The 23,371-nt window shown below is 43.7% G+C and overlaps 1 protein-coding gene and 1 long non-coding RNA gene across 5 annotated transcripts in view; one reads left to right on the top strand and one right to left on the bottom strand.

The window, feature by feature from the left end:
* The window catches only part of MCC (MCC regulator of WNT signaling pathway), a 387,205-nt gene that overhangs the window by 114,462 nt on the left and 249,372 nt on the right, over window positions 1-23,371 (top strand). The window contains exon 1 of one of the 4 annotated variants that reach the window (XM_025866894.2): window positions 19,949-20,534. The exons of the other annotated variants lie outside the window; for them this stretch is intronic. Coding sequence (XP_025722679.1) covers window positions 20,478-20,534 — 57 coding nt within the window. The 5' untranslated portion in view covers window positions 19,949-20,477. Of the gene's footprint in view, window positions 1-19,948; window positions 20,535-23,371 lie in introns of those variants that run through there. 4 annotated transcript variants of the gene reach the window in all.
* Window positions 1,072-20,043, bottom strand: LOC141371828 (uncharacterized). The gene is made up of 3 exons (XR_012377072.1): window positions 19,924-20,043; window positions 5,092-5,290; window positions 1,072-2,714 (listed from the first exon to the last, which is right to left on the bottom strand). It is a non-coding gene; the product is annotated as an uncharacterized lncRNA (long non-coding RNA).

Genomic DNA, 23,371 nt, shown 5'->3' with positions numbered 1-23,371 from the left:
TGTTCTAAGGTCCACTGTTGTGGTTTCAGTACATTCATGAAAAGAAGTTTTAATGCAGAAATAATAAAAAATTTACGAGCATTGTATGAAAATCAGTAGGTAGGAGTGATTTAAGGTCAAACTACGATGGCTCCTTGTTTACTTAGAGGTTTTCCCCACTAGAGGGTAAAGCTGGGGAAGCCACAGTTGTATGTTCTCTATATCCTTGCACTCAAGTGTGGTGGGTAAATCAGTAGCTTCCACCTCAACTGGGATTTCGTTAGAAATGCAAATCTTGGTCATCACTCCAGACCTTGTGAATCAAAATGTACATTTTAACAAGTTCTCAGGTGATTCATATGCACATTAAAATTTGAGAAGCACTGCTCTTTAATACATAACCTGGGGCTTTACATTTTAGGAAGCTTTTTTATTTAACAGAAATGGAGCATTTGCTTTTCTGGAGTCAAGTTCAGGAATAAAAGGCCCCGTCTTCTAATAACTGAGATGCTTCTAATTCAGAAGATATTTTTATACATTCTAAGTGTTAACTACAAAACATCACCATCCTTCTTGAGTTTCCTAATGTGGCCTCTGCACCTGTCTGATACAGTTCCTCCCACACCCAGAAGGCTGCGCTCTGATTTAGGTTATACCTCCAATTAGTAACCTGGTAAAGAGCTGGTTGCTTCTGATTCCCAAAACCAAGGTTTGATAATTGGGGTCGAAGTTATTAAAATGATATGACCCTAGGAATAATTCTTTTCCGTATTGTTTTTTGAAAAAAAATTTCGGATTTGCTTCATTTTACAGAGAAACATTGATTTTTTAAAACTCAACTATGAAAAGATATATTCTAGTTTAGTTCCTAGACTTCACATTAAACATAGAAATTCTGTATTTTCAGATTTCAGTAGAAATGAGAATTGTTTATCTTTCTTGTTTTTATTTTCTTTCCTTTATATTTTGCAGTTTCAGTTGTTCTGAGGATATTTCACAAAAACAGCAATATGACCACTGACTGGACCATGAGTGTGTGATGCAATATTGTTTCATGCCCGTGTGTGTGTGTGTGTGTGTGTGTGTGTGTGTGTGTGTTTATTAAGTAAGCTCTACGCCCATCGTGGGGCTTGTACTCATGACCCAGAGATCAAGAGTTGCATGTTCTACCGACTGAGCCAGTCAGGTGCCCCTGTGCTTTTTCTTTTAAATAAAAATTTAGCTTTGGAAAATTAGAGCAGCTGAATTTCCTAAAGCTGTTTATATTATTGTGTCAATTATGGAAGTATAGGATATTACATTAAAAATATTTGAGAAAGTATTAGGGCGCCTGAGTGGGTCAGTTGGTTAAGAGTCTGCCTTCAGCTCATGTCATGATCCCAGGGTCCTCGATTGAGTCCCAAATCTGACTCCCTGCTCAGTGGGGAGCCTGATTTCCCTCTCCCACTGCCCCTCCCCAGCTCATGCTCACTCTCTTTCTCTCTCTCTCAAATAAATAAATAAAAAATCTTTAAAAAATCTTTGAGAAAGTATCATTAGTGCTATACTGACACTCCCGAGAAAGGCAAAAGGATTGACATTCAAGTCAACCTCCTGTCACATTTCCAAAATCTGGCCAAATTATATTTAAGAGCAAGATCTCATCTATATACTGATTTACCCACTGAGGTTTCATTCAGCAATGTCCATGTGCCAGTGTTTGGGACCAGAGTTGGGTTGCAAAGAAGAGGGTGTAATCTGTGAGGGAACTACCTTTTTTGAAGCAATAGTTTGGTCAGGGAACTCTGTTAGTAATTAAACTGGCTACCGACTGGTGGAAAATGTAAGATGTCAGCAATATGCTTTCCTAATTCTAAAACAAACCTGTATTTCTCCAGAAATATAAATATTTGGAACAAGCAGAGGGCTTGTAGGTTATCAGCCTTCTTTGCCAGTTGGTACTCTGTTCCTCCTGGACATTGACTTTTTTCTTTTCTTTTCTTTTCTTTTTTTGCAGTAACTCTGGTGCATTTTCTTCAATAATCTTGTCTCATGTACAATTTTATCACCATTGGAAAATCTGTTTCCTGACATGACTCTAAATTTGCATTTCTTTCATTTTCAATGTATTTCTCACTTAGGATCCATTGCCATATTTGCTACAGAAATTCATTTTTTAAGACAGCTTGTGTGTGTGTGTGCATGTGTGTGTGTGTGTTAGTACATATTAAGTTTGGTATACATATGAATGTGGATTTTTCTGGGATGACATAGTACATGCATCTAAAAATACTGAAAGCTAAGATATTGTTTGTATTTTTGTAGAAGTTTAGATACCTTGTTAAATATGCTGGTGAGTCCAATTACAGAAGATGAGGAAACAAAACACTTTTAAAACAGGGATGTAGAAATGTCTTTTGGTTATTCTGTTTGACATGTGGAGGTGGTTTTTTAGTATTTTATGGTGATAATCTTGCTACGCTAATGGCCATGCTGCCATTCTGTTCTTTTTAGAAAAGAAATGAGAAGGCCAAGACAAAATTATGCTGAGAAATGACTTTCGGGCCCCACGTGGCCACTCTTTGAGTCAGGTTTGCCCAGGAGTAGGCAAGGTACGAGGAACTTCTAGATTGTCTTCTTGAGTTTTGTATGAGAGAGGAGCCTGGTGATATCTGCATCGTGATGTCCCGCAGTAGTTTAACCAGGAACCGTGGCAAAGGATACTCCATACTTCCTAGATCCAGCACGCTCGAAGCCTGTTGAATAGCATTTTTTAAAAAGATTTTATTTATTTATTTGAGAGAGAAAGAGAGTGAGCATGAACGGGGGTGGGGTGGGGAGAGGAGCAGAGGCAAAGGGAGAAGCAGACTCCCTGCTGAGCAGGGAGCCCGACTCAGGACTCGATTCCAGGACACTGGGATCATGACTTGAGCCAAAGGCAGATGCTTCACCAACTGAGCCGCCCAGGCGTCCTGAATATCAGTATTTTCAAAGAATTTAGCCCTATGTTTAACTTTGAGTTCGGTCTCAGATTTGTTACATATAAAATTTGACTCATACATGGGAGCAGAGATTAGTTTCTTTCAAGTTGAATTTTGATTTGAAAAAGATCAGATCCAATCAATTCCCTTCTATCTTCCCTTGCTCCAGCTAAAAAGAAAAAAAAGGTCATTCAATGGCGCATAGTTCCCCAAACTGTGGCGAGCATGCCACCGTCGATAGGTAGGGTGATTCATTCTAGGTGGTATATCCACATGTGGCACATCCAGTCATCAAATAAAACTATATCACAGGAGACAAATAGGATTCCCACGTTAGTGCTCTTTCAGTCCTCCTGTTTACATCAAGAGAAAAGTTGGTGCACGAAGGTCTTTAATACCCCCCTAACTTCGCAAGCCCTCCTTACAAGGAAGAATCAGGCCCCAGGATCAGAGCTTTGGATGGGTCACACTCTTCAGCTAGAATTTATTTTTGTAGTTGCCTTCTGCTTATGGCAAATGATAATTATTTTCTACTAATAATAGTATTATAACATTTTTATTTTATTTTATTATTTTTAAGTAAGCTCCATGCCCAACATGGGGCTTGAACTCACAACCCTGAGATCAGGAGTTGCATGCTGTACTGTCTGAGCCAGCTGGGTGCCCTATAAATTATTTTATTTTATTTATTTATTATTATTATTTTTAAGTAAGCTCCATGCCCAGGATGGAGCTTGAACTCACGACCCTGAAATTAAGAGTTGCATGCTCTGCTGACTGGGCCAACCAGGTGCCCCTACATTTTTTTTATTTTAAATAAATACTTAAAAATATAAATCTATGAATTAGGGAAAAGTATTAAATGGAATATAGCACTGATGGCACGTGGTCTGGCAAAAGTTGTGAAGGTGATACATGAAAGACAACCTTGTAAATACTTGTGCTCACATATCTGTCTGGGTAATTAGTAACTTTGTGAAATTATTTCATCTTTGAGCTTTTGTTGTCTTCATCTCAAAATGGCAATAACATCCAATGTATGTAGATTATGTAATACAGTGTTTTAAAAAATGAATGTACCCTAAAATGTAACTCCTCCCCAGCTAACTAAAATTCTTCAAGACTTCATCATTTATATCTGATTTCCTCCACAGATCAATCTCGAGCCATCTCCCTACAGTGTGGTATCAATAATTGGAAATCACCGGGCCTCCACCTCTTTATAATTGATTTACTTCCCTTTCGTCCTCGTAGGATTTATAAAGCACTTAAGTCTCCCAGTGTATCATGTGATACTGAAGCTATATAAGATCTGAAGTCTGTAAGACTACAAATATCAAAGCTGAAATTATCTCCTGGTCATATTTTTTCTTTTGATATTCACAGAATGGCTCTGGGATTTCTGGGACATCTGGGTATTTAGAGGTAGCCAACTTAATGGTATACCTTTCCTCATTTGCATCTTCATTAGCGCATCCACACTGGCATTGTGGAAGACACGTGGATTACATTTACAATTTACATGGCCATATGCTACGATTCCATTTTTTAATTCTATTTGTGGAATGAAGTTTTTATGGAAAACATTTTGCTACAGAGTTGTGAATGTACTTAGGAAGATCCATGTTGTACATCACGACAGCTCTTCCCTATCATCACCACATGCACTCGCCTCTTATTTGAAGTGCCTTCTTTAGCATCTGGCCATATATATCCATTTTTGGTATGATCAATCATGAAACAATGGCTGGTCCACCTGTATATATTTGAATGATGGCACATCTGTTTAAGTAGACATCGCTATTATAATGTCATATGCTCAAATAAATCTCCCAGTGTCCATTTCAATATAATGCAATAAACTCACTTTCCCAGCAAACCCAGAAATTGCAAGCCAAGCCCCATGTGGACCCAAGAGTCTGTTAATTCCACATATGGCCAATTCCCTGAAGGAAGATGTTTAAATACAGTCTTTTTTTTTAAAGTGGGTTAGCTAACAGAAAATTTAATTCATATGCTAAAGTGCGTCAGGCAGCTGAGTTCCAGCGTTCAGTTCATCATTATCTTGAATTGTGGGTTTAATCAAGTTCCTTCACTTAATGTGAATGTTTGTGTTCAAAACCTAGCATGCTGCTTTAAGGAAAATGCTCACCTTTTGTTTCTTTTGGATGGTCCCCCGCTTTGCGAAATCTGATGAAGACAGCCAATGAATTGAATCTAATTTGGGTGGTTGAACACGAGGAGGAATCAGGGAGACTGCAGAGTGTTGCTTTCATTAAAATAGCTTTGTCCAAGAAGACATTTTCACTGTACTTTTGCATCCGTTCCCGTGCTGTTTCCATTTTGCTTTGCTTAAATTAAAAAGGAAGGTTATTAAAATGAAAACTTGGTTTTAGAAATAGAGATCTGTAGGATCAAGTCAGTGGGTTGGTCTGATGCTGTGTTGACAGATTTTGTGTGTTTGCCCCAGGATGGGAGAGCAGTTTGGTTTACCCTCTTGGATACAAAGCCAGCACATGTAATGGAGTTTATTTGTTCGGAGGTGGGCAGCAGGTGTAATAAAATTATGCACTGTGTTTGTGTGACCCTGCCTTTCATATCCCTGTAGTTGCTCATTCATTCATTTTTCAGATGTAAATTAAAAGTGGAGGTTGCAGATTAGATGTGCCAGGGCTCATGTGGGCTATGTGAAATGTAGTTTCTCTCACTCTCAGAACTTACTGGATCATGACAGAAATATAAATGAGCTCTAGGAGAATATTCGACTCTTATGAGAATTCATTTCCGTCAAGAATAGGTAGTTGGAGGGCGCCTGGGTGGCTCAGTCATTAAGCATCCGCCTTCGGCTAGGTCATGATTCCAGGGTCCTGGGATGGAGTCCCGCATCGCATCAGCCTCTCTGCCCAGCGGGGAGCCTGCTTCTTCTTCTCCCACTCCCCCTGCTTGTGTTCCCCTGCTTGTCTCTCTCTCTCTGTCACATAAATAAATAAAAGCTAAAAAAAAAGGGGGGGGATGGCAGTTGGCTTTGCTAGCAGATGTGGCCTATAAATTTATTTTCCTCTTGTTCTTATTATTTGTTATTGTTACTTTAGTTCAGTGAGTGATACAAAGGATTTTAAGCAATATTCTCAAGCTATCCTTATAGTCTTTCAATTGTGAATGTGATTAATGTGAAATAGATTCTCCTACTTATTAGAAGAAACATCTCTTGAGAGTCTACTTTGTGTCCAGCAGCGTCTGGGTACTTTGCAAGGAGAAATAATCCATTCATCCCAATCTTTTGCTGTCATTTTTTAAAAAAAGGTCAAATGAAGAGCATTTGACCTCTCTGGATGCTATACCTCTAAGTTGTGGAGCACTCACTAGAGAAATAACTGGGCTCAGTATTTGAAGACTATGCAAACCCTAACAACAGAAGAGACAGAACTTTGGGAACTGCTGTTGAAGAAAATCTCACTGAGTGGCTGTTAGGAATTTGGGGATTTCCTAGCAGGGATGAGGCTATATGTATGAGAGCACCGCACTGAATATGGGATTTACAATTTAACATCTTCTAATCCTCACCTTAAAAGAGCCTCACCCAGTAGTAAAAATCACCAAACTTTGTTTGCCGAGAACATGAATACTGACGAGAGCTTATAACATATTTCATTAAAAGATCCTTTCTTGCTGCTTGATGGAGAACAACACTCACTGGCAGATTAAATAGAATATGCGAATCAGAGACCATAGTCAAAGGCCAGAATGAGCCAGATCCTTGGAAGAGAGCTAAGAAAGTCCTGCTGGACCTTCAAACGGACTTGCCAAAATGAACATTCTGGCCACCATAGTCAAAGGCCAGAATGAGCCAGACCCTTGGAAGAGAGCTAAGAAAGTCCTGCTGGACCTTCAAACGGACTTGCCAAAATGAACATTCTGGACCAGTGGAGCCAAATGCGGCGAGTTCAGGGTCCCGATGGGGCTCTTTCTTGGTCCGTGTCACGCATGCATTCAACAGCGCTCGGGCTGCTTGCAGTGCGGAGCTGAGCACAACAGTCTTCTCAGTGAGACCGCCGGCGCTAATAGTGCTCGGGTGCCCCTTTTTACTACGAACACCTCCCAGGTCTAACCATATTGTAATTGGGAAAATGGGCTTTTGTTTGCCTATCGTATCATTTTTAAAGGCCAACTAAAGGCACAAAGAAGCCCCATGATCTTTTGATTTTATTCTACTGTTTTGCCTAGAAAACGGCAGGTTCTTAAAGGGGCTTCTCCGAGAGCTTTGAGAGAATATGCAATATCTATTTTGAATTAAGGTATCTTCTTAGACACTAGGATTTCCACTAAAGGATGCACAAAGAACATCCCCAAACAACAGGAGTCTAAGAAAATAGCCGAGTGCTGATACTGACTTGTAACTTCTGGATTAGGAGATGCACGTCCACAGAGGAAGGTGCCCTGGGTCTCTCACTGTTATTTGCCTTCTATTTCTCCTGTGTCTCCAGCCCGACTCCCCACTCACCCACTGGGGTCAGACAGGACAGAAACTCGTATGTCAGAAGCTGTGATGTCCTCAAGCCCATTTTTCTTCCTGTGTGTGTAACGTGGTCCTCTCCGCTTTGATGTTCCTTCTCTACGTTTTTAAATCACATTTTTCACATGCCTCTGGGTTAGCAAGGACGTCTCTTTTTCGTGTTCATCTCCCTCCTAGACTGTGAGTATACTAAGAGCAGGAGTTCTGTCTTTGGGTCTCTCCAGTACCTATCAGATTGCTTGGCACCAGCTCATTCATTCGTTGAATCTCTGAATCATATATTCATTCCCAATTGGACCCTCTTAATAAATGTTCATTAAATAAGTGGATGGATGATACCTTTGTTTTAGAGCTAACCTATGAAATTCATGGGCAAATTTCAAGATATGTGATTGAGAAACTCCCTGTCCACTGCACAGCCAGGTAAGCTTGTGAGAAGAACAACTGTTATTACCATCTTGAAACTATTCAGTAGTTCTCCCTGTTCTTTGGATTGAGTCTGAAACCCTTCACATGTTCTGTAAGGTTTATGATTCACTGTCTATGATTCCAGCTCATTTCTTTGCCTTGTCGCCTTTATCTCCATGTTCCAGCTACACCAGCCTTCTTATACTATCTCACTGCTTGTATTCCTTTGCACATGCTGTGCCAGGGACCTAAACAACACTTTTCCCCATTCTTCACCTAGTGCACTTCTGCACATCCTTTGGATCTTAGCCCACACATCCCTTCCTTGAAGAAGTGTTCTTTGACCTCCGCTCTCCACTCGCCTAGGCTAGATCTAGCTCTCCTGTACTCTCATGTTTCTATACTCCAGGCCTCAGAGCACACATTGCAACTTCTAATTTTATGTGTTTTTTTTTATGATTAAGTGATGTATCAGTACTCTGTTGCCACATAATGCTGTGTAATAAAACACCACAAAAATCTCAGTGGCACTCAGCAGTAAGGGTTTATGGCTCATGTATTTGGAATCAGCTGCAGGTTGGCAAGGCAACTGCTGTTCTTGGGTGTAGAGGCTGGGCTCACCCATATATCTGGGGATGAGCTGGCTGACTACTGATCGAAGACTGGGGCTACGGCTTCACATGTCTCTCATCCTCCAGAAAGCTGGCTCAGGCACACTCTCGTGTCAGTGGCAGATGTGCAAGAGGACATGTGAAAGGCTCTTGAGGTGGCACAGGTACACCATTACTTCTGGCTTATTCTAGTGGCCAAAGTAAGTCACATGGACAAGTCCCAAATCAGAGTGGGAGGGCACTGCAAAGTTACAAATGAAGACATGTTGACAAGGAGCTGTAAAGATTGGGGTCATCTTTCCTCCTACCACAACGTGAGTCTAGGATCAATGGAAGGCAATGCTGGTATCTCTTTTTATTCACCACTATTTCCCTAGTACTTAGCAAGATGCTTGACACATAGTTGTTGATAAATATTTCTTGAATGAAAGCAAGACTGAATATGAAAAGACATCAATCTGTCACTTTGTCTCAAAAATCTAGAGATGTGTTCACTTTTGGAGGAGGTGCCTGCCTTAAGAAAAGTAAAAGAAATTAGTTCAGAATTGTCATCTATTTCTCGTTCTTCAAATTTCCAAATTCCCCCAAATAACAGGTGTTTTCATCTTAGGGTTAGCTTTTATTTCTCATGAGATACATTTCTCTCTCTATCTTTGTTGCCAGTAAGGGTGTTTGAAAATAATATCAAATGAAGAGAGTTAAACATGAATTGTATGAAGAAAGGGGCAAAACAATATTTTGGATATGAGGGAAAAATAGAGTAGCTTTCATTAGTTTGGATAGTCGCATGTGCACACTTTCTCATGTGCTATAGACTTTCATGAAACAGGCTCTGAAGGGCCAAGAAGAGGCTGATGGTGCATTCAAATAGCCGTGTTCCTAATAACTGGGACAATAAGTCAAATATTTTCATTAATTCGGGAACATGAAATCCTAAAAAGTTCCTAAGGGTATGAGATGCAAAAAGAAAGGAACAGAAAGGGGCATCTGGGTGGCTCAGTTGGTAGAGCTTCTGCCTTTGGCTCAGGTCATGATCTTGGGGTCCTGGGGTCAAGTCCCACGTGGGGCTCGCTGCTCAGCAGGGACTCTGCTTCTTCCTCTGCACCCCCCCTCCCCCGCTCTCTCTCTCAAATAAAAAAATTAAAAAAAAAAGAAAGGAACTTGAGCTGGAAAGGAAAGATGGATTGGCATTGTCAAGAATGTAGAACCTTAAAAGAGTTTCATATTTGGAGAGTGGTAAAGGAGTTGGGGAATACAGATTCAAATGATGCTAGGAAATTCTATAAGAGTATGAGGATAATTTAACTGAACCATGTAACTGGGTATCTTTAATAAAGAAATGTATTCTTTGATTCTGTCTTCATTTAAGAAACCACGTGTCTTTTCTCCAAGGGTGACATTCAGAATACTTGACAACAGGGAGTAGCCACAGTAATGGAGGAAGGTTCTAGAGTCCTTCATTGTGCCAGCTGTTAGTCCTCTGGTAGCTAAACTGTGAAAAGTTCTGGAAGTTTCTGGAGATAGGAATGGGGTAACCTGGGGAGCGACTTGTCAGGGAGTGGGCACTCTCTGAGTTGGGGCAGTGGTTATTTACCAACTGGACCAGAATTATTTCTACTTTCTAATACTGACACAGCCAATAGATGGTAATGGTTGTGCAACTCTGTGAATATACTGAAAACCATTGAATTGTACACGTTAAAAAGTGCATTTTGGGGTGCCTGGGTGGCTCAATTGGTTAAGCGTCTGACTCTTGGTTTCAGCTCAGGTCATGATCTCAGGATCCTGAGATCGAGCTCCATGTCTGGCTCCAAGCTCAGCAGGGAGTCTGCTTGAAGATTCTCTCCCTCTGCCCCTCCCCCCACTCACGTGCACTCTCTCTCTCAAATAAATAAGTAAATCTTTTTTTAAAAAATGTATTTTATGTTGTGTGAATTATATCTCAATAAAGCTTATAAAAATATCTAAATAAAGATTTACTTGCGCAATGACATGATCGAAAGCTGTAGTTTAGAGAAAAATAGCTGGGCCAGAGTATGCAGACTGATTTGGAGTTGAGTCATATTGCTAAGTTATAGTTATCAAAATATAAAGAGACAAGGCCTGGAAGACGCTGCTAGCAGTAAAAGTGGTGAGAAAGGCCTAAATGACTGGAAGAGGAGATGAGGGAGGAGGGGGCTGAAAATGACCTCAGTGTTTCTAGACTGGAAACTCTGATTCCATTTACAAAAATATGCAAACTGAAATTAAAGCTGGCTTTTGGGGGAACATGACAAGCTCAGTTTTAGACGTGCTTTATGGTGATGGCAAGACTTGATGAGAGTATCTGGTAGTCACATGAGAAACCATTAACTGGAGCACCAGTAAGGGTCATGGCCAGAGAGGCCGATCACCCCACATTTGCTTGGAGGGGAGAGTCTGAGCTCATGAGGCAATCATGCTGAACAACTGAGGATGACTGGGAGAGATAGGCAGGACCCTGCTCCTCATGCCTTGGCTTGTCCATAGGGGAAATCTCTACCATGGCAGCCCATCCGCTGGCACCTGTGGACTCAGTCGGGGATGACTTTGCCCGGCGTGCCTGAGAACTTCCTTCTTCACCCATCAGCTTGGGATGATGCCAAGCAAACTACTTCTTTGTCATTAGGCCTATGAGGCATATTAGATTAATTATTTCTCTACTCCTGGGCAGCTCCTGTAACATATTCTAGCTAAAAGAGAGTCATGGAATGATGCTGTTTTAGCCTCTCAAAGAGCCCCACAAATAACAGTGGCAGGCATTTGGAATTCATTTAATTTAAGCATGTTCTCCAAATTTTACTACATCTATTTTTATGCATCTATTTAATATATTTTTTTCTTTTTCTTCTCCAGGAGACTGACCATATGCAAGCTCTCCTGGGAGGATTTAAAACCTTTTTTTTTTTTTAAACTCCCTTGGATTTCCAAATCCCTAATCTCCACTGATTATTTTTTCTTTCTCTAGAGAATTTGATATAGTTTAAAACTTTTGGAGAACAAATGAGTGAAGGTTTAGAAAGATACTTTGAATATTTAAGACAGGATGACACAGATATTTATTGCGCTCCAAAATATCTTATCAGACAGCGAAGAGGTTTTTGAAGCATCACATGAGTGATGTGTGTGAATCTCAGCTAGGAATTCCCCACTAATAAAGTCAGGGATGTTGATGCCAAATGATTTAGTTTGTTAGAATACCTAGGCTGGGAGGGAGGCAGCCCATGAATGCAATTAAGGAGACAGACAAACACCACAGGGGTGCTTGCTTTGCTTCAGTTACATTTGCCATTGGAGAAGGCTGGATTTTTTTGCTTGTTCTATGTGTGAGATTTAATCTGGAAACAGTTTTCAAGTATTTCTTTTCTTAGCAAATTTTAAACACAGACTAACCAAATTATCTACTGCATTCCATCTATTTCACAGCAGTAAGTCATAGAAGCAATGTGGCTGATTTCATAAACAATAAGGTGAAGACCCAGCGTGATGGAACAGACTTTGGTTACTAGTGTAGGGAGGGCTCCACCATGGTAACAACTCAGAGTTTTGAATCCCAGCCAAGAAGGGATTCCAGGATAACTTGACTGAAGGGGCGTAGTGCAGGGAGAAACGCTCAGAAGTAGAAGTTAGGATTTTGGTTCAAGATCTCATCTGATAGTTCAGTAGAAGTGAGGCTTTGGGGCACTATCCTTCTCAAAAGTTATCTCCCTGTGCTCTCTCAGCGTTTTCCTTCCTAGTCAGTATTCAGTCCACACAAATCTAGCTTCTATCCCTCTCCACCATTTAATGAAATTGCTTCTTTCAAGGTCACCGGTAATCTCCAAAATCAAAGGACATGCCAGTCTGTTTCACTGAAAACCCCATCTATTTCCTCGTCTCCTTTTTAAAAAAGATTTATTTATGAAAGGGGGAGAGCAAGAGAGAGAGAGTGGGTGCGGGGAGAGGGGCAGAGGGAGAGGAGAGAGAGAGATTCCCAAGCGGACTCCCCACTGAGTGTGGAGCACAAAGCAGGACTCCATCTTACGACCCATGAGATCATGACCTGAGCCGAAACCAAGAGTCGGATGCCCAACTGACTGAGCCATCCAGGCACTCCTGTACTTTTTTTTAAGTAGGCTCCTCACCCAACTTGGGGCTTGAACTCACAACCCCGAGATCAAGAGTCATATGTGCCACTAAGCCCCCCAGGTGCCCTTCCTCTACTATTTTGACACAAATCCCAGACATTGTGTCATTTTGCCCCTAAATATTTCAATCTATAGCTATAAAAGACAAAGACTCTTTTTAAGTATAACCCTAAGACCATTAACACATCTAAAAACTAATAATTTTTAATATCATCAAATATCTGAAAAGTATATTTCTGAATGTCTCATAAATATACACTTTTTTGAGTCAGGTTGTTTAACTCAAGATCCCAATAAGGACCACACATTACAATTGATTGAAATGTCTATAAGATTCTCCTTCCATTAATATTTCACCCACTCACTTGCTTTTCTCCCCCCTTGTAATTTATTTGAAGAACCCACATTGTTTGCTATGTAGAGTTATAGTCTGGATTTTGCTGATTGCACCCCTGTGGTTAATTTAATGTGTTCCTAAGCTAAGATGGCCTCATGGGTGGTATTGTATTCTTCCACACATGGTGGTGTGTCTTTTTGTGATGTCAGTAGACGTTGTGCTTTATATCTTAATCTATTAATTCATTAGAGGTTATAAAATAGGAATATTCCACATCTATCAATTCTTCATTTATTTGCAGGAGTACTTCTATAAAGGAGGAACTTTTGTCTATTTTTTAGGTTACCTATGAGTAAAATTTGTATAGGAATAGATTTACCTCTTAAAAATGTAAATTGGATCATGTCTCTGCCCTGCTTGAAGTCTTGCTGTAACCTCTCCATGTACACAGGATGAAATCTGTGAACCTCACATACCCTGCGTTGTCTGGCTCCCCCATCATCCTTTTCATCAGGTTCCATCATACTTGTCTACCTTTTTATGGAAATTTAAAGTTAAATTAAATAAAAAACTTGAAGTGTATTGAAATTTATTGGAAGGGTGAAGTCCTTTCTCGCCCCTGAATTTTTGCACTTGCTGCTCCCGCTGCTTGGTCTTCTTCCCCCACTTTCTACCTAGTTGGCTCCTTTTTGACCTTCCTGCAGAAATGTCCTCTCCTCATTGAGGCTGTCTCTGACTGCTTCACTTAATGGGCCTGCTCTCCCTCATCATGGTGCCTGTTTAATTCCTTGGTAACACCCATCACAAGCTGTAACTATCTTCTTTATTTATTAATCATTTGCCACCAAGCACACTAGCTCTGTGAAAGCAAGGACTTTTTCTGTCCCATACACTGCTGAATCCCAAGGCATAGCACCGTTTCTGGTACACAGTGGATGCTTTTCTTTCTTTGAATAAACACCACAAACTTGCTGACCCTGCATATCCTCATCTCTATAAATGGGATGCTGGGATGAACGAGGTGATTTTAGGATTTCTTCCAGTTTTTTAATGTTGTTCTCTGAAGACACAGAGACCAAGACAAAGATCATTCAGTGCAATGCTTTCTGAATTCTTTATGCTGTGGTGCCTGGAGCAAATGATGTCTGTGATGGGGCAGGCCACCGAGGCTGTCTGGAGGCTCCCAGCCTGGGACTCTGGCCTGGCCCAGCACCTGAGAGAAGAGCTGGCTTGGTGATTGAGCAGAGGGCCACAGGAGTTGGGTTAGGGAGAGCATTTTTGGACTCATGGGGGTGGGACAGTGGGGTAGGCTTACAGATTTAGGGCAGGAAATTCTTTTGAGTGTATACTTTGAGGGCTCCCTGACTTTTATGACCCTTAAGGAATTAGGGGTTTGGGACTTCCTGCATCCCCACAGGTTCAGAATCTCCCTCTCCCCTGAAAAGTCACTTACTTCTTCAGGAAATCCCACCAATTGAGCATTATTTAAAAGCATTCTCTTTCTACAATGCAAATGCTTTGGGCTTGGTTGAGAAGATTATGAGTATTTTTCACCTTTGTGTGAATTAGCTTAACTAGACTGCTTTCTTCTTAAAATCTGAGGTATCAACATTGTGTTTAGGTTAAGAGACTCAAGGGGCAAGGGGACAGTTTTGGAGTTTGGGTCCTTGTGTGGCCCGGAGGAGGACAAGCCTGACTTAGCACAGCGCGGGGGGGGTGGGGGGGCCGGGGGGGGTTTGAACACCCTAGTGGGGAGAGACAGAGGGCATAGGTCAGCCAGTCCCAAAATTTCAGTCCGTTTCCTGAATGGTGGAGGTTCAAGACTTTTACCCAAGATTGCTTTGATTAATCTGATGTTCATTACCAGAAGAGGGTATAGACAAGACCCAGAATATTATCCTGACTGTGTAGAAATTCACGAGGTCAACAGCCATACATAGAGGGGCCAGACTGCCCCCGCCAGCAGAAAGGCAGTGCTGGGGTGGCTAGAGCGTGCAACCCGCACCCAGACACGTCCGCTCATGCACACGGCCACCTCTGCTTTCCCGGAAACTTTCCCAGGCCTGCTGCTGCCTCTTTGCCCAGAGATCAGATGGGAAGAGATTAGCCTCCAGGGCAGACAAGGCCCAGGAAGGAAGGGAACTCAGGGTATCGCCCAGTTGGAAAGCAGGTTTTCCTCCTCCTCCCAGACCTGCTCTCTGATCCTGATAAACACCTCTGCCACCTCCTGCTCGCACCTCTTGAGAGGAGCTACTCTCTGTTGAAGCAGAGCTTGGAGAAGCTCTTTGAGAGGGATCGTGTTGAGGCAGCCACAATATGGAAGGATTTGCAGGCATTCACAGTTGTATACTTGGTAAACTACGGTGAGTGCTAATCTTGAGGCCTTTTTCTTAGGACGCTGGAAATGCACTTGGGGCTTTATTTCCCTCTGGTGTGTTGACATGACATGCTGAGGTGTTCTTTGCACTCCCCAGGTACTTAGGATGTTGACCCAGCTGTAGTCTTGGGTATAGCACTGTCTTAGCTTTCTTGAGAGTAGAGATTCCCAGTCTGATTTCTGACTAGACTAAGAGGTTAAGAAAAATCACAAAATATTTAAATTCTAGACTTTCATGGAGCCTTAGATTAGAAGGAAACAAATTTGGACTCCCCTTCATTGCATGAAACTGTTCTCTACATACTGCTGGGTTTTGGTGTGTCCCAGCAGCCTTTCACCCATGCTGGGACAATTTTAGAGGTTGGGATCACAGCTGCTCTATTCTTGCATTGACAGACAACTCTATGGTCTTCCCTTCCTTAAGGTAAAATTTAATTATAAGCTATTATTAGTCTTCATTACCCCTCCACAATCACAAAGAGGAATTTGGATGACTCTTGAAATAAGTGCTGTTAGTTGGTATGTATGCCTGAAGTCTTCTCCCTACTAGTCTGTAAATTCTCCAGCTCTTGCAACTTTTCCTGCTGAAGAAGAATGGCGAAGAAACATCAGAACCCTCTGCCTCCCCAAGCCTATCCAAAGCGAATCGCATGGTTTGGGTCCTTGGCCCTTTCCCTCCCTCCTTTTTCAGGAACTTGGCTCCATCCCCCTTCTCTCTCTCTCTCTCCAGGGTTTCCTTTAGCCGCAGACTACAAATCTGCCCCTCCTGCCCCCTAGTCAGTGCTGCTTACCTGCTCTAAGAAACTCTCCCATCTCCCAATTTCCTGACACCATCAAATTTATGGCAAGAGTTGTGCATGGTTACTGCCCCCAGTTCTTCCCCGTTCCCTGTGGTAATCTGCATTCTGTCTCCTTAGCTTTGTAGACATTTCTCTTTGAAGGACATTCATGTCTTTAAATGCTCTTTTACCAGTTTTCAGGCTTCTGCCCCCTCTGTCGCTTATAATACAGATGCTGCCTCTTCTGTCTTGACAACATCTCCCTTCGACTCCCATACTCAGAGTTCCTCTGGTTATCTTTCTATTTCTCTAACCGGCTTTCCCCACCATTTCCTCTTTTATTCTTTCCCTGGATGAAAAGACCCTCTTATTTAAGATAATGTCCTCGGATCTCTTTTCTCTGTCCTCTCTTCCCTGGCAACCTTAACTGATTTCATGGTTTTATTGATTGTTCTAATAGGGGTCACCCCAAGTCTTCATCTCCATCTCAGCCTTGATGTAGCTGTGTAGCTCCATGTCAAGCTTCCTGCTGAATGCCTCCCCTTGAATACCCAGTTGCCACCTCAGACTTAGGATATCTCAAACATAGTTTCCTCTGTAACCTATTCCTTTTTTGGAATTCCTATTTTTGTTGAGGACATTGCCTGGTAACCCCATTCAGCCACATTCTAGATCTACAAGTCATATTTAAGTTCTCCTTTTTCTACCACTTTCTGTCTACTCTCTTCCATAGAATCTCTTACATCTGTCCCCTCCCCTCCATTTGCACTGCCCCAACTTAATTCAGGCCTTTGTAGCCTTTTGCTAGACTACTGGGATAGTCCAATCAGCATGTTCAGTTCCCACCTTCAACTTACTACCTTCACTGTTGCCTGACTGTCGTGGAGTGCAGCTTCTGCAGTGGTTAAGTATTAAAGTCACTGTTTGGGGCAACTGGGTGGCTCAGGTGGTTAGGCGTCTGCCTTCGGCTCAGGCCATGGTGTCTGGGTCCTGGGATTCAGCCCCGCATCAGGCTCCCTGCTCAGTGGGGAGTCTGCTTCTCCCTCTCTCTCTGACCTTCCTCCCCAGTTATGCTCTCTCTCTCAAATAAATAAATAAAAAATCTTAAAAAAAATAAAGTCACTGTTTAAGAAAAAAATTCCATATAGTCAACATTACTCTTGAAAATGCCTTATATTGTCCATAAAGTAGAATCTGCAGTCATACTGCTTCTTAAGAAGTTCAACACTGCCAGTTTTTCCTCCAGTCTTGGAACAGATCACTTTCTTTTGGTTGAACACCAGATGAAGTCATCTGCTTGCTTTTAGGGGCCATCTAGTATGAAAAATATGTTTCTTTAAACACCAGCATCACACTCACCATAGTCTATTCGAATTCATGTGAGTCACTCATGAGTGTGGTACAGAACCATTGAAATGTCTCAAAGCACAGCTCTGATCCTATTATTTCTGTGCTCAGAAACCTTTAGTGGCTCCCCATTGCCTATCAGAAGTCCCATTTCTTTAGCTTGTCACTCAAAACTGTCTATGATCTGGCTTGGACTCACTTACCTAATCCAGGTTCCACTCCAAAATGGAACACCTGCCATTCTCAACACATGCCTGGCAGATCCCGGCTTCCATCTGTACTTTACCTCACAGTGGTCCCCCTGCTTGGGGTACTTCGTCTCACTCGCCGTCTGTGCTGTACTCAGCCATTCCTCAGAGATCAACTCCCGGGCTGCCTGTCCAAAGATTCCTTCACAGTTCTCCTCCAGTTCAGCCCAGCCCAAATCCCATTTCCTCCTCTGAACTGCAATAGATCTTTATTTGTATTGCTTTCATGGTAAGTTTCATTTACTATCTAGAACTGTCATCTTCTTTATGTTTTATGAGACTATAAACACCTTAGGGCAGGGTTAGTGCTTGAGTCTCCTTTATATTTTTATATTCACCACCATCTGCATCTTAAAGCACCCACTCAGTTCTCAATAGGTGTTTTGTAAATGATTTTTAAAGATTTTATTTTTTAATTTTTATTTTTAAAGATTGACTTATTTGAGAGAGAGCGAGAGCATGAGAGTGCCACACATGGGTGAGAGGGGGGGTCAGCCCTGGGTGGGGGGAGCAGAGGGAGAGAGAGAATCTCCAGCAGATTCCCTGTTGAGTGTGGAACCTGACTTGGAGCTCCATCCCATGACCCCAAGACCACAAATTGAGCCAAAATCAAGTCAGACGCTCAACTGACTGAGCCACCCAGGTTCCCCTAAAGATTTTATTTTTAAGTAATCTCTACACCCAACGTGGGGTTCGAACTCACAACCCCGAGATCAAGAGTTGCATGCTTCACCAACTGAGTCAGCCAGGTGCCCCAGTTCTCAGTAGGTTTTAATGAGTAAATAAGAAAAATAGATGTGGCTTCCTAACCCCTCCCCATGCAGCAGAGTTTCTCCCAAATGTGCTCTAGTCTGGCAGTCCCCCAGAACTTTGGACCCAGGGCTCCCCAAAGCAGCAAACTCTTCTTTGTCCCAGTAGTGCCTCCATCAGGCAATGAATGAACTCAGCAGGAAGGCAGCCGGGCAAGAAGATAAATGCAAATGGTCAAGCTCTTTGCTCCTTCTTAAAGAGCAAAATAGGGGAGCACCTGGGTGGCTCAGTCGTTGGGTGTCTGCCTTCCGCTCAGGTCATGATCCCAGGGTCCTGGGATCGAGCCCCGTATTGGGCTCCCTGCTCAGCCGGAAGCCTGCTTCTCCCTCTCCCACTACCCCTGCTTGTGTTCCCTCTCTTGCTGTCTCTCTCTCTGTCAAATAAATAAAATCTTAAAAAAAAAAGAGCAAAATAAACATCCTATTTGATTAAAAAAAAAGACCTTGAAAATTAACAATACAATGGCTTTTTCATAGAAGGTTCAAGGAAATGCCAAGTCCATCACTGGGGATGGAGACATTTTGTTCCCATTGTGTAGATAAAGAGACTGATGAGGCCTCCTAAGCAATGCTGCAGACCTGTTCTAAGGATCAGAATATTTTTCGGTGTATTTCAAGTTCAGTGGGACTTTAAGCTTTATGGAGAGAAAATCCCTCCTCTCCCACCTCCCTAGACAGGGATGCTTTTACCCTGAGGAAACTCAAAGCTGAGGGGAGCTCTGATTCCAGGAGTCCACTGGGTAGAACAGTCCGTTGAATCTTTTCTGATTCATACTACAAACCCCAGAAATATAAAGCCAGCTCTGCTCAGATGAGCAGTAAGATTTTTAAGGAAGGTATGGGGGTTGGGGAGGATAGGAAATGTAATACTTAAAAGGATGGTCTGGGGTTGGGTAGGATGGGAGATTGAAGCCTATTTTATATCTTTCAAGGGATGGGGCATCTTCATCTTTATTATGGACGGGCAGAAAATGTAATCTGCCCCAGCGACAGAGAGGGAGTTTGACAGTGAATTTACACCCTCGCTGTTGACTTTAAACCGTTCAGGGAAAATGACCGCCCCACACTCTTGTAAAATCTTAATGTACCATGGGAAGTGCGCAGCGCTGCCTGATGTACATTGTTCAGATTGGTCTTGACCTTATTAAATCATGGAAAGTGGCTTCTAGGAGGAATTAAAAAAATTTTTTTTTTCTGCACCATTACTCAGGTGGCTTTTCCTGTTTCTTCTCTTCCTTCTGGACTTGGTGCTGTAATTACTATCGCAGAGAGCTGGAAGGATGCCTGCTCTCCCTGCACGGTCCCCTCTGCTTGGCCTCCTCCCTTCTCCCCCCACCCTTTCTCTTTCTGGCCCCGCCTCCTCCGCGCACCGCGCAGCTAGACAGCTGTGTTCAATCAGAAACCACTTACAACTCCAGACGATTCAAAAGGGAAACTTCGGCGTGAAGTGCCGCCCCGCTCCGGCTCTCTCTAGCTCGCTCTCTCCTTCCCCGGAGCCCGAGGCGCGGGTCTCCCTCGCCCCGCCGCCCTGGTTTCTTCGGGAGCTCGCCGAAGCCTTCTGGGGTGCCGGATCCTTCTGGGAGGTGGCCTGCAGACGGGTAGTGGGGAGCGGCGAGGCCCCGTAGGAGCGGCGAGGCGTCGCCCAGGGTGGCAGTGCCCCGGGACCGGGCGGTGGGCGCGGGCGGGCGGGTCCCCGCGCCGGCTCGGCCGCTGCAGCAGCTGCGAGCGCGCCACGCCACCGAGCCTCCTGCAGCAATGGCTCGTCCGTGAAACGCGAACCGGCTCTGTGCCTTCCAGGAGAGCTTGCATCCTTCCTTGGGGCTTCCCCACGGTCTTGGGTGAAAATGGCTGTCTAGACTAAAATGTGCCAGAAGGGACCAAGCGGTGGATCTCGAACCTGGTAAGCCCAAGTCAGAAGCTCCGAGACCCGGAGAAGGAGGAGCTCGGCTCTGAAAAGTGCAGTCATGAATTCTGGAGTTGCCATGAAATACGGAAACGACTCCTCGGCGGAGCTGAGCGAGGTAAGGAACAGCTGAGTTCGGGAGCTCTGGCTTCTTAGGCATTTGATTTTCGACAACTCTACCAGTCTCCCCCAGCCCTACACCCAACCCCCCTCGTGCTCCCAGGCTGGAGGCAGCGCAATTAAAGATTAATAGATTTTTTTTTTTTAGATCTTGTTTTAACTTGTAGTGTTACTCAGGAAATGACCTGAACTGGCTTTTGATATTTAAGTCTGAGATGAGGGGTTTCAAAAAGAAACGAGCTCTCACCACGGCGCCAAGGCGTTCGGCTCTCCGCGAATCTGGGTACCCCGTCCCTTCCCGCCCCGGTTCCCCCAGTTTATGTTCAACATTCCTTTTCGTAGCAGTCGGGGATCCCAAGCTGAGCCGCAGCCGATGGTAACTAATTTGGTGGGGCTGGGGAGCTCAGTGGATTATGAAGTCTGCCACTTGGCTCCCACGTGCGATGCGTTTGGTTAAGTTCGGGCACGGTGGTCTCTCGTCGGCGGAGATGAATGACCCGCGCTGGGGAGGGAAGTGGGGAGGAAGCACATCAAAGCCGCTTAGAACTTTATTTCCTGCCCGGGACTGGACTCCTGAGTCTTTGAGGCAAGCGCATTTGCAATTCCTGGCTCTCACAGTAACATATCCACTTGAGTGTTGGAGACTAGCTTTGAAATTAAAGCTACATCAAACGGTATGCAAATATGTGAGCGGTAAGATGCCCCTTTCCACCGTTTTTGATGACTAGGGATGCCTCGGGCACATCCCCCCTCCCCTGCCCCCCCCCCCCCCCCCGCTTTGAATACCTGAAAAGTGGCGATGGGAAACCTACGAAACTAGATGTTCGAAAGACAGGAGGCTTGGTGGCTGTGGGTTTTCCTCCTGGCACCATCACTGAGCTATTTTGTGGGCAAAAGTAGAATAAATAGTCTGTGCTGCTTGAGTATGGCTGAAGAGAGGAAAGGGGAAGAAAAGGAGACCAGCGTAAAAACAGCCGGAAGGCAGATAGAGGTGATGTCAGATTACCAACCGTGAAGGGAAAATGAAAGGCTGGAGCCCTCGCTTTGGGGGGGAGAGGGTTGGAGATGGGGAAGAGAGGGGGGTGTGGACTGGGGGAAACCCGAGTAGGTCTGTGGCTGGTATCCAGCAGGGAATGCAGTCGGCCCTGCCTGGTGCCCTGTGTCTGCTGCTGCGCTGTCCCTGCCCCGGGTTTGGAGTAGCCTTGTGAGTGTTGGTGAATGAGGTAGAGGCATTTCCTAATCCCGGTGGCTTCCCCTGGATGTAGAAGCTGGGGAGATGCTAAGAGGGGGAGGGCGTAACTTGAAAACAGGTCAGGGGAAGAGGCAGGAAGACCTAAGTGATTTTTTTTTTTTGCTGATTTTACAAGCAGGGAGAGGTTCCATATCGAAAATAGGACCTAGGATCCCACTCCATGGCTCACCCTATTGAAGGAGAAGCCTGTGACTTACCTCGTAAGGTCACTTAAAAATCCAACACTTAAAGGTGTTTATCTTGCAGAGAGTCTTCCTCTGGTCCTTCATGTCGTTTATTTCTATGTGGCAGCTGTAACCCACCATCACCTGAAGTGTGTTGTTTTGGTTGCCTTTGTTTTAAAAATGAAGCCCAGGTTTGGGATGAAGGGGGCTAGAATGCTGACTAGGGAGAGGAGGTCTGGCCTGACTTGCATGGTATTGGCGCAGTCAGTGAGTGCATTAGATGAACCCAGAGTATCCATGAAATTCAGGTGGGAGTGTCTTTGCCTGGTTGTATCCACTCTTTGTGTACTCCTTAGAAAACTTGTGGCCGAAGGAAAGAGTGGAGGGTGCTCTGTGGCCCCTGCATAGTTGGAGCCATCCTATTTGAGCATTATGGGACATAGTTTTGTCCCTGGGGAAGTAAGTTTCTGGCCAGTCATATCCTTTACCAAATTTTCTTTCCTTGTTCTCAGTGTCTGCTCATCATTTCTTACCTTCTTTCTGGCCTTCTTTCTAGATTTGGTGATTTAGTCCACCCTCTGTCCCCCCCAATCCCAGTTTCCCTGCAGGTCGGGTAGTTGCAGTAGACTGTAGGGTAATTATTTTTAGTTTTTGGATGTATTTTCAATTGGGATACATGTAAGAGAATTTGTAAGGCAAGGGGGTGTGTGTGGTTCATACTTGTGGACCCTAAATCTCAGGTCAATTGATCATGGGCAACAGTTGTAGGACTGACCTTTTCTATAATATCCACAGATCTGAATACAGTTCGTTTGCATTTCTCACAACAGGTCTTTGGTGTACAGGAGAGTTTCTTGTCACAGTAATTTTTCTCTTAAACACTGGTTTTGCTTTAACGTCTTGGGGGGGCAAAGTTGACATTCTTTTTTGATTGGTTGCTCCTCCTCACCTGAAAGCAGAGCTAATAAAACTCTTCAGGGGCCCCTTGAGTGCCATATCTCTCATTGCCCAAGAGCCTCAACACAGTCTGGAGGTCACCGTGGGGTCAGATTCAGCCTGTTGTTCACTAGGCGTTTCAGGGGCAGGAAAAACCGTGAAAGGGCCCGGTGTCATCCTGGGTGTCAGAAAAAAGGGGCCTCTCTCCTTGGCTTGGACTTGTGAGCTGACCCCTTCTAGAGGGTCCCTCCAGCCACAGGAATCATTGACTGTTTGGCAGTAATGTTGGCACTGACTCCATAACATCCTCAACAACGGGGAGTGACTTGAATCCGTTTCTGGTTGTAATCTGCTGGTCCCGCTGGTGAGGGCAGCCAGCCTTGGTCAGCTGCTGGGGTGCTGACCTCTGCTTACAATGCTCCAGGAATGCTTGCATGAGAGAGAGAGAGAGAGAGAGAGAGAGAGAGAGAGAGAGAGAGAGAG

The sequence above is a fragment of the Callorhinus ursinus genome, unplaced genomic scaffold (assembly GCF_003265705.2).
Source record: "Callorhinus ursinus isolate GAN/ISIS: 27379988/994484 unplaced genomic scaffold, GSC_fseal_2.0 scaffold3, whole genome shotgun sequence".
NCBI classification, from domain to species: Eukaryota; Metazoa; Chordata; class Mammalia; order Carnivora; family Otariidae; genus Callorhinus; species Callorhinus ursinus.
Note: the sequence above shows the minus strand (reverse complement) of the source record. Positions and strands in the feature narration are given on the sequence as shown.